The 12,376-nt window shown below is 41.5% G+C and overlaps 1 protein-coding gene across 8 annotated transcripts in view; it reads left to right on the top strand.

Annotated features, from left to right (window-relative positions):
- Positions 1 to 12,376, top strand: part of KCNIP2 (potassium voltage-gated channel interacting protein 2) — a 654,874-nt gene that overhangs the window by 529,495 nt on the left and 113,003 nt on the right. The window contains exon 1 of one of the 8 annotated variants that reach the window (XM_073684930.1): positions 6,056 to 6,289. The exons of the other annotated variants lie outside the window; for them this stretch is intronic. Coding sequence (XP_073541031.1) covers positions 6,208 to 6,289 — 82 coding nt within the window. The 5' untranslated portion in view covers positions 6,056 to 6,207. Of the gene's footprint in view, positions 1 to 6,055; positions 6,290 to 12,376 lie in introns of those variants that run through there. 8 annotated transcript variants of the gene reach the window in all.

Raw genomic sequence — 12,376 nt, 5'->3', positions numbered from 1 at the left:
AATTAGAAATGTACATTATGTACATACAGTATGTGTATGCACCTGTAGTTACATCGACTTATTCGGCCACTTCTGGGGAAAAAGCACCGTACAAGTTTTGCCACAGGACCCGGTAATTACTCTTCTGCTGCCTGCCTTCTGCTTCATTACTGATGTGTGAACAGAGAAGTATGAAATTACATTAACGAATTTATAGTTTATTAATAGTTGTGTTAATCAGCAAATTTCACTAACGAAGTGTAACTCCACATTTGCCAAAGCCGGGATTTGATGTTAAACCTTGGATAGACACTTTTATCTAGTGTATTCCCTTAGAAAGAATGCTAAATGTGCACATTGTGGATGCCCAGTCTTCTGCTTGTGGTCTTCAGTGAAGAATTATAAGACTATTGGATGCTGGATTAAAGGAGGAGTAAAACTGACTATTTTCTGTGTACTCAAGGTGTAATCTAGTTCCTCAGGGGAGGGGAGTCCTGCACATGATCCCACCCCTTAATATCAATGGACCAATCATGGCTTGATCTTGCCAATTAAAGGGCCCCTGAGGGCTGTCTCTATGAATGTCCTTCATGCTTTGGTGACCTAGAGGAAGAATAGAGGAGAGCGCCTCCCTGCCTGTCTGTCTCCACTTATTATTCACCCCCCATTACATCCTGGCCCTGACCGTAATCTAATGAAAGCTGCCCCCCCGGTCGTTTCGGTGAATCTCCATTCTAGGAACAGGGACTGCTGTCTCCTGATTACAGGGATACGTTTTCTTCCTGTATTATTTACCGACATTGACCAGAGCATCGGCTGCCAACACCACGACTTCTAACGTTTCCAGATGTAAATGAAACATTTAACTAGAGAGCGGGTGCCGGGCCGAGCTCCGGTGTCTGCGCTGCCTGGCGCAGGAAGATGTATGGGTGCAATCATCCAAGTCATTGTGGAAGCCATGAGGCTATTAAAGGAGAATTACCCCAAGATTTACATTCACGACAGTTTTTAAAATGCACATTTTTGTTTAAATGTCCCTATGACAACACTTATGAACAAAGCGGTAGTGCCTATTTTGACCACTACTCTATTAACCTACCTGGATCCATAGGAGGTGTGTCTGCTTGATTACTGCTCCATGCGCTTCTGTTGGTACCTAGGTTTGGGAAGACGCACATGTGATTACTGCTCCGTTCACTTCTATGGGTCTGTAATAGAGGTAGTGTGCATACATGATTACTGCTCCATTCACTTCTTTGGATCTGTAGGAGAGGTTGTGTGCATATATGATTAGTGCTCCATTAACTACTATGTGTCCCTAGGTACGATGAGACTCACATGTGATTACTGCTCCATTCACTTCTAAGGGTCTGAAGTAGAGGTTGTATGCATAGATAACTGCTCCATTCACTTCTATGGATCTCTAGAGGAGGTAGTACACATATTTGATAAATGCTCCATTCATTTCTATGGATCTGTAAGAGATGCTGTGTGCATTTGTGTATATTGCACTTCTGTGGGTCTGTAGAGGAGGTCATGTGGACTTTGTTACTGCCGCATTCACTTCTCAGGGTCTAAAGTAGAGGTTGTGAATGTGATAACTGCTCCATTCACTTCTATGGATCTGTATGGGAGGTTATGTGCATATATGATTACTTCTACATTCACTTCTGTGGGTCTAAGAGAGGTTGTGTGCATACATCATTTCTCCATTCACTTCTATGGGTCTCTAGGTGAGGTAAGGTGCATGTGTGATTACTACTCCATTCACTTCTATGGGTTTGTAAGATAGATTGTGTGAATATATGATTACTTCTCCATTCACTTCTATGGGTTTGTAGGATAGATTATGTGCATATATGATTACTTCTCCATTCACTTCTAAGGGTCTGTAGGAGAGGTTGTGTGCATATATGATTACTTCTCCATTCACTTCTAAGGGTCTGTAGGAGAGGTTGTGTGCATATATGATTACTTCTTCATTCACTTCTATGGGTCTGTAGGAAAGGTTGTGTGCATATATGATTACTTCTCCATTCACTTCTATGGGTCTCTAGGTGAGATAAGGTGCACGTGTAATTACTGCTCCATTCACTTCTATGGGTCTTTAGGAGAGGTTGTGTACATATGTGATAATTGCTCCGTTCACTTCTATGAATCTGTAGGGGAGGTGGTGCGCACATGTGATTAAATGCTCCATTTACTTCTATAGGACAGGATCCACCACTTCCATAGACACACATGGTCATGTGCACTACCGTTCCACACAGGGGACACAGGACCCTCATTGTCAGCATTGGTGGTGGTCCCAGCAGTCAGCCTGCCCCCGCTGTTTGCAGGGAGACCCTTTTATAGTAATGCTCCACTTCATTACTGTACTGAGTTATGCTGAGTATGGGGCTGGAGGAAGCGGACAGGACGCAGAAGTAAATCCCTGTGTTGTGCGCGGCCCCCTCCTGCTCAGCATAAGCGCCTATGTAATCCGGAAGGTATCTCACTTTTCACACTGGAAACTGAGCCCTCACTATAGTCTGACCTTTCCTGTCAGTTTTCAGCTGGTGCTGTGTACACAGGGGCGCAGGATCGATGCTCAAGGTATTATCATCTAAAGGAAAAACAAATTGTAACAACTGTATTACAAAGCTGGAGGCAGATCCAGCAGGATCCCAGATGATGGGGACAGCTCCTCCTCCCTCCCCCAGCACAGCAATCACAGCAGATATATCACTGCACCGTGCTCACTCCATTACTAGCCCATAATGCCCCATTAGTGGGGCAGCCGAACACTAACAGGCCACTAAAACAATGTTTAATGCCACATATCAAAAACTAATTGCCACCATTAATCATCCACACGATTCAGGTTGTGCAGCATTAGACATTTGGACAGGTTCTGGGTGTTCTGTAGTTATTAGCCTAATCGCCACCTCTAGAGCCTGCACTGATTCCGGGGACGCGGTCACACTATTTATGTCCAGTACTGGGCCGGACACTGAGAGCAAAAGAGCCCCTATGTGAGAAATATGTATAGGAACCCCTCACTTTAAAGGGTTTTTGTATTTTAACTTTTTTATGTCAGTAGGCTGGCACTACGGAAACAATAATAAAGTCAGAATTACTCATCCGTCACGGGACAAGAGATACCTCTCCACTACTGCCCCGGTCTATGTATACAGGCAGCAGTGGTGACATCAGGACTACAACAAACGAGACTACTTCATCCAATCACTGGGCTCAGCAGCTTGTGCTGGCATGACTGTTGAGCACAGTGATTGGCTGCAGCAGTCAAATGTGTTGTAGTCATTGCGTCGCAGCACACACATCAGACAAGTACAGCACACACATCAGACATGTCACACAAGCACAGCGCACACATCAGACATGTCACACAAGCACAGCGCACACATCAGACATGTCACACAAGCACAGCGCACACATCAGACATGTCACACAAGCACAGCGCACACATCAGACATGTCACACAAGCACAGCGCACACATCAGACATGTCATACAAGCACAGCGCACACATCAGACACGTCACACAAGCACAGCACACACATCAGACATGTCACACAAGCACAGCACACACATCAGACATGTCACACAAGTACAGCGCACACATCAGACATGTGACACAAGCACAGCACACAAATCAGACATGTCACACAAGCACAGCACACACATAAGACATGTCACACAAGCACAGCACACACATCAGACATGTCACACAAGTACAGCACACACATCAGACATGTCACACAAGTACAGCACACACATCAGACATGTCACACAAGCACAGCGCACACATCAGACATGTCACACAAGCACAGCGCACACATCAGACATGTCACACAAGCACAGCACACACATCAGACATGTCACACAAGCACAGTGCACACATCAGACATGTTACATGAACACAGCTCCATGCCACACGCATTGATGCAGTAATTGATGCAAAAGGAGCCCGACCAAGTATTGAGGGCATTTACTGAACAGACATTTCAGTAGGACAACATTTCGTATTTTAAAAACATTTTTCAAGCTGTTGTTATAAAGTATTCTAATTTACTGAGATAATGACTTTTGTGTTTTCATTGGCTGTAAGCCATAATCATTAACATTAACAGAAATAAACACGTGAAATAGATCACTCTGTGTGTAATGACTCTATATAATATAGGAGTTTCACTTTTTGTATTGAAGAACTGAAATAAATTAACTTTTTGATGATATTCTAATTTTGTGAGATGCACCTACACATCAGACATGTCACAAGAGCACAGTGTACACATGGTATATGTTACACAAGCACAGACCACACTTTAGACACGTCACACAAGCAAAGCGCACACATCATATGTCACATGAACACAGTGCACATATCAGACACGTCACATAAGCACTTTGCACAAAACAGACATGTCATACAAGCACAGCGCACATGTCTGCCACATCACATGCTGCACACTCATCACACAAGCACAGCGCACATGTCTGCCACATCACATGCTGCACACTCATCACACAAGCACAGCGCACAAGTACAGTACATACATCAGACACGACACACAAGCACAGTTCACACATCACAGAAGTATAAAACACACACTGAACATATAAATCAGACAACTACAAACAATAATCACTGAACAAACCGCATCATGAACAAGTCAGTCACACTATTAGGAATACTTACAACTTCCAGGACTCATTTCCAGTAGTATCATTTAGAAGTTCCAATCATCTGATCGTCAGTAAAACTCTGTCCACTAGCAACACTAAGCTCCGTCCACATTCAACCCACACTGCAAGTTCGAGTTTGCTTTCCTGGGACATGTGCATGTGGGACACAGGTCAGGGCCCTCTTCTAGTTGTGAGCCCTTATTCCCTTCTGAGTCCCTGTGCAGTTGCACCACCTGCACTGGGTAAATGTCTGCACTTGTCTAACGCAGTGTCTTTATTAAAACTTAAACACACATTAAGCCTTTAGACATGTTTCGCCACTTCTGTGGCTTCATCAGGGAAAGAGACAGTAGAGTGACTGACAAATCAATCTGTCACGGTTGTCTCATCAAGCTGCTACTTAATAATCATGTCATTCTCATTTCCAAGGTTAATTTTATTTCATGATCTATAATTAGGTAGCTTGGTTTGTAATTCGCACAAATGTCCCAACTCCTGATGAAGCAGTAGAAACGGTGAAATATGTCGAAGGGACTTAGCTTGTGTTTCAGTTTTAATAAAAACAGTGTGCTGGACATAAATCATAAGTGTGATATGAAAATAAGTCACTTTCTGACTTCTTGTTAATGAGATGAAAACCCGGCTTTCTTCATATCAACAGTTGGGAATAATGGGGCAAATTTATCGACACTTTTACGGCAGTTGTGTGAGATCAAAAAGTTTCAAATATCGGCTCAAAAGTGTACAACTTTTTGGATAGTTAAATATCTGGACTCCAGATTTATGAAAAGTCGCAAATCTCCCTTCAGTTAGGGAGGTTGGTGTAAAATCTGCAGAAATATTTCTATATAAAGGTGGAATTGTGCGGCGCTTTGAAAAATTTGGCGAAAATTACAGCAACGTAACCACGAGCAAAACTGACTCCAAAAATCCCTCTTGTGATGAATCTCTTCCTTTGTATCAAAGTAAAGGTTAATGAGAAATAGTTTGGAGATATTTACTGAGCAAAAATGCGGCAAAATTCTGGATTAAATTGCGCCAAAAAAATGCGAAATTATAAAATGCACCAAAATTCTGGATTAAATTGCACAAAAAAACACCCTAAAAAACAACATTCTAGAATGCGGCAGATTTTTTCATTGCATGTGCTGGACAAAATATTGGGGTAAAGTAATCCAGCCGAGAAAAGCGACAGCGTGCGCTCCTGTGATACATTTGGCGCAGATCCTGATGTCTCATCTAGTTTACTGTCTGAATTTAGGAGAATATTAATGACGGTCCCCCGGTGAGAGCCTTTGTGGCCGACCCCTGATTTGTCGCTTCATTTACAGTGAAGGTCTCTGCGTCTACAACATCTGCAGTGATAAAAAAAAAAACCCGCGTCCATTACCTCCCCAGCCCCAGCCGCCGCGAGCACTGGTGCTGTCTGTGACTTGACTGCAGGATTCGGTGCCGCTGTGGGACAGATCCTTCTGCAGAAATTCCACCACACAGTCCGTCGCTTCCAAAATATAGAAATACCCAGAATTTCACCTCCGGAATGGCGTTCATCCCACAAACGGCCGGCTGTATGCTGAAGTCCGTGAAAGTGCTGATTCCCATAACATTCAGGAGGAAGAAGAGTAAGTTTCCCATCTCTGATCTGTTCTTACAGCATTATAGGCTTCATATCATCATCTCAGAAATAACCATTTACTATAGGCATTACACAGATGTAGCAGAGCTGGAGTTGTCAGATGCAGCAGAGCTGGAGTTGTCAGATGCAGCAGAGCTGGAGTTGTCAGATGCAGCAGAGCTAGGGTTGTCAGACAGCTTTGATCTGAAGTTGTTAGAAATATTAAATGTAGGATGTCAGATGCAACAAGGCAATGAGAGGAAGGAGAGCTGAGGTCGTCAGATGTAGCAGGCAGGAGTTTGTCAGGTGGAGCAAAGGTGGGGTTGTCAGAAGTAGGTGAGCTCAGGTTATCATATGTGGACGAGGTGGGGTTATCAGATCTAGAAGCAGTAAGGTAGTCAGATGTAGCAGAGCTGAGGTTACCCTATGTGGATGAGTTGAGTGTCAGATATGGTCATACTAAGACTGTTCGATAGAGCAAAGATGAGGTTGTCAGATGTAGGTGAGCTCAGGTTATCATATATGGACAAGCTGGGGTTGTCAGATCTAGCAGCGTTAAGGTAGTCAGATGTAGCAGAGCCAAGGTTACCCTATATGGATGAGCTGAGGTTGTCAGATGTGGTCGAACTAAGACTGTCAGAGTAAAGATGAGGTTGTCAGATGTAGGTGAGCTCAGGTTATCATATGTGGACGAGCTGAGGTTGTCAGATCTAGCAGCAGTAGGGTAGTCAGATGTAGCGGAGCTGAGGTTACCCTTTGGGGATGAGTTGAGGTTGTCAGATATGGTCCTGCTAAGACTGCCAGAGCAAACCTGAAGTTGTCAGATGTAGCAGTCTGGAGTTTGTTGGGTAGAGCAAAGGTGCGGTTGTCAGATGTAGCAGAGCTGCTGTTACCGTATGTAGTTGAGCTGAGGTTTTCAGATATGAACAGTGTGTGTCTGTAAGACAGAATAAACCTGAGGTTGTCAGAAAGCTGTTTTTAGTAGCATTCAGCTTATCAGATGTTCTAAAATCTCAGTTTGACAGATATACCCAAACTGAGAATATCAGAAGTGGGTGACTATTTCTGAAGAAGCTGCAATGAGTTTGCTGAGTGTTGTGGAGCCGAGGGCGATAGAAGTGACAGAGGGTGTCAGAGACAGCACAATGGTATCAAGAACGAAAAGGGTGTTAGATCTGGCAAAGCTGAGGGTGCGAAATGTAGATGTGAGGTTTTCAGGCTGCACAGCTGTAGATGTAAAACGTAGCAGAGCTCCGACTGTCACCTGAAATGACCCCATAACGCAGATCACGTCTTATACTATTTTTTTAAGGTGATCAAACACCTTAGAGAGATACAAAGAAGTCACTTGGTCATTTAATAGCCTGTTTACACTGGAATACCGCACTGTCCATGCAGACAGAACAATCTCGGCAGCACGTGTCCTCGGCAGCACGTGTTCTTGGCAGCACGTGTCCTCGGCAGCACGTATCCTCAGCAGCACGTGTCCTCGGCAGCACGTGTCCTCGGCAGCACGTGTCCTCGGCAGCACGTGTTCTTGGCAGCACGTGTCCTCTCCAGCACGTGTTCTTGGCAGCACGAGTTCTTGGCAGCACGTGTCCTCGGCAGCACGTGTCCTCGGCAGCACATGTTCTGTTTGCACAGGGCAATGAGCTGCAGCAAATCAATCCATTCTATACAGATGGCAGAAGGGATTGATTTGCTGCACATTGATATTCTGCTCAGGAGGTCACCACTATACGCTGCAGATTTTCTCCGCAGTGTGTGGATGACATTTTGGTAAAACTGCCCCCACAACGCTGCCGCCATATTATGCTGCAGGCTTCACTACAGACCGTTATCAGTAATCATTGAACTGCACAATATCTATGTCTGTAGAGGTGCTGATAACAGAGGACAATTGCTTTTATTCACCTGCAGAGCAAATACTTCGGGATTAATCTCTAGCTCCTATGTTGTATACTGATGTAATAACATTATTGCAAATAACTTTATTACTCTAGGAGTAGTTGCCAGGGCATGCTGAGAGTTGTAGTTTCGCAGGTGAAGAGCCTCAGGTTGGCGATCAGTATCTCGCAGCACTGAATTCTGTGTCTGTGCAGGAAGTCTCCCCCCCGAGGAGTTGAGCTGTAGGGGTGAGATTTTTGAAAAGGTTCATGGAAAAGGTGTGGCGGGGGAAACAAACAGCAGGTCTTTAATTATCAGGGACCCTTTAAATCTTTGCATTGGGACTTTTTGCCACTGATTCCTAACACTGAGTATTGCAAAAAAATTCCCATGGGTAGTGTGAATATTGACACACTTTATATAAAAGCATTACTGTACATTGCTACATTTCAGATGCTGTGCTTTGTATATTTTCTAGTATGCTATAGTTTTACATTCTATAAATCAGTAAGATCAGTCAGTTTCTCTCTGCTTTCCTCCTATATTTTCTTAATAATAGAGGTGACAGCAGAGAAAGGAGAGAGGGGGCAAAGCATTCAAGGTATTAGGGATGGCAGCTTACTCGGGCCATGGATAGGGGGGAAAGCACATGGGTCTTTGTGAGCTGTAGAGGGTAAATCATTCCAAGAATGGAGCTGTGCTAATACATGAGCGCTAGTGAAGACAACAGCATCCTGGACACACAGACCTCATGTCTAACATCTGTTACGTGAGGGACTCATCCACATGTCTGAAACTAAAAGCAGGTTGAAAACTACATCTCAGAGAACTTAAAATTAAAGGAGTTGTCCACTACATTTCACACTACTTTTCAATTGAATTGGAGGCAGATGTGCAGTACCCCGCGCCGGCCAATACAGATGGACGGCCAAGCACCGCAGGTAAGCACTTCCGGCCGCCGCCGGCACCGATAACAGCTGATCGCACGCGGGACCCCGGTCGATCATACATTTATATGTGATGATAGGGCATCAATGTGAAAGTAATGGACAACCCCTTTAATTATGGTATGGAGATTTCAGGCTGAAGCTTGGTGTAATATTATTAACTGAAGGTAACTTATGTAAAGATAATTTTCTGTATGTCAAAAGTGTCTATAGCCTTTAGAATGGGTTTTCCCTTAACATTTATAGTATTTATGTAGGATCCACTATAAATATATGATACGGGGGGTCTCATCTGTTTTGTTTTACTTTTATAATTTTTTTTTTTACCTGTAATATCTAGATGGATACTCAGAGAAAGGATTATCCTGAAACTAGTGAGTCTGTATTTAAAAGAAGGGGTTGTCCAGATAATCTGTGGATCTTGAGAAAGGGGGTTAACCAGTGGGTTCTCACTTAACTAGTGGGTCCTCAGAGGGGTTAATCAGATAACTGGTGGGTATTTAGAGGAGGGATTAACTAAATAACTGGTGAGTCCTTACTTAGAAAAGTTTTCCAAATAACTAGTGGGTCCTCAGAGGAGGGGTTAACTATATAAGTGGTGGTTCCTTTCTTAGAAGAAGTGTTGTCAAAATAACCAGTGGATCCTCAGTTCGAGGTGGAGTTGTTCAGATAGCCAGTGGTTCCTAAGTTAGACTAGTGGTTGTCCTGATATCTGGTGGGTCCTCGGTTATAGGTGGAGATGACCTAATAACAATTGGTTGCTTCTTAGATAGAGGTGACTTTGTTCAGATAACCAGTGGATCTTCACTTAGTCAAGAGGGTGTTTTTTAGTGTTTGTGTATGTATATATGTATATATAACTAGGGGTTCCTCACTGTCTAACCCTTTTAATTAAAGTGACAGTTTTGCAGATCCCATCTTCTATTACGACACATTGTAAAGGATAATTAAGGATCTTTAATCTATCTTGCTGTGAATTTAGAATTATATGAGATGAAAAAAATAAATCTCGAACATCTAATTAAAAAATCAAATTAAAGGTTTGAATTTTTTTCATAATTTGATTGGAAAAAGCCCGGACAGCAAATGTAACCTCCCACCTGTATAATTAGCCCTGTATTCTGTGCTGCTGACCTGTATCCAATGTTGATGTTGCATGATAATGTGTGATCTCTATGTATCAATATGGAAAGGACTGTGTAATAGAAGAATAGAATAGAAGACAACATGCAATTTATTAATCTGTGCTCCATGTCTATTCCGATGTCACGCTCTGTCCTCTGTGCGTATCGTCCTCTGATTCCTACTTTGTGTCTTTCCGCATATTCGTGTCCTGCCGATTCCGTGCTGTTATTTTCCTGTCATTTTTCATTAACTTTCTCAAGTGCTATAAAGTCAGAATTTCATATTTTAGAATGAAGGAAATACAATTAAAACAGCCCCCTCCCCCCACCCCCCCAAAAAAGAATCCTTCTTATTGGTTATAATTTACTGTTTTCAAAACTCCAATTTCCCTGCATTGATATACAAAATTATTTTGGCTGCCTGCAGCCACCACTAGTGGGAGCTAAGTGCATACTGTTTTACTATTGAGTTCAATGGCGACATTGTATGCAGCAAGCTCACAAGGTCCCTCTAGTGGTGACTGTATGCAAACACAATGTTATCATCTAACTCTATGCAGGGGATTTGGAGCTGTGTATCAGGATAACGAAGCATCAATTTCTCTAAATATTTATTTAAAAAATAATGAGCACAAAATTTTGATTGTTTGTAGATTAAACTATAAGTCCAACTCCTAGCACTCAGATGATTAAATGGGCAAAAAAAGACAATGCAGATGCTGGATTTCATATTGATGATCTAGCCTATGGACAGCATAAAAGTCCTGGAAAATGTCTTAAAAACTGAAGAAGGCTAATGTGATAAAGGTGTTTTCAGCAAAGATTTTAGTATTATCTACATATGACATAAAAGCTTATGCTGCCCAAGGACAAGATTATAAACATTATGCTATAATATTGTCCCCTCCATGGACAACAATACAACTACCATAATATTGTCCACTATATACAACAAATTATAGCTACAATAATGCTTCCATAAATGAACTTTCATATAATTAATAGAATACTAACCCAATATATTACTGTACAGAAATATAACTACTATAATACTGCTTCCATGTACAAGAATATAACTACTATAATACTGCTTCCATGTACAAGAATATAACTACTATAATACTGCTCCTATGTACAAGAATATAACTACTATAATACTGCTCCCTATGTACAGGAATATAACTACTATAAAACTGCTCCTATGTACAAGAATATCACTACTATAATACTGCCCCTATGCACAATAATATAACTACTATAATACTGCCCCCTATGTACAAGAATATAACTATTATAATATTTCCCCTATGTACAAGAATATAACTACTATACTACTGCCCCTATGTACAAGAATATAACTACTATAATACTGCTCCTATTTACAAGAATACAACTACTATAATACTGCCCCTATGTACAAGAATATAACTAATATAATATTGCCCCTATGTACATGAATATAACTACTATAATACTGCCACTATATACAAGAATATAACTACTATAATATTGCCCCTATATACAAGAATATAACTACTATAATACTGCCCCTATGTACAAGAATACAACTACTGTTATACTGCCCTCTATGTACAAGAATATAACTATTACAATATTGCCCCTATGTACAAGAATATAACTACTATAATGCTGCCCCTATATACAAGAATATATCTACTATAATACTGTCCCTATGTACAAGAATATAACTACTATAATACCGCTCCTATGTACATGAATATAACTACTATAATGCTGCCCCTATATACAAGAATATAACAACTATAATACTACCCCTATGTACAAGAATATATCTACTATAATACTGCCCCTATATACAAGAATATATCCACTATAATACTGCCCCTATGTACAAGAGTATAACTACTATAATACTGCCCCTATGTACAAGAGTATAACAACTATAATACTTCTCCTATGAACAAGAATATAACAACTATAATACTGCTTCCATGTACAAGAATATAACTACTATAATACTGCCCCTATGTACAAGAATATAACTACTATAATACTGCCCCTATGTACAAGAATATAACTACTATAATACTGCCCCCTATGTACAGGAATATAACTACTATAATACTGCTCCTATGTACAAGAATATAACTACTA

Source organism: Phyllobates terribilis, unplaced genomic scaffold, assembly GCF_046119375.1.
Source record: "Phyllobates terribilis strain yellow unplaced genomic scaffold, ASM4611937v1 Scaffold_5__5_contigs__length_657084704, whole genome shotgun sequence".
NCBI classification, from domain to species: domain Eukaryota; kingdom Metazoa; phylum Chordata; class Amphibia; order Anura; family Dendrobatidae; genus Phyllobates; species Phyllobates terribilis.
Note: the sequence above shows the minus strand (reverse complement) of the source record. Positions and strands in the feature narration are given on the sequence as shown.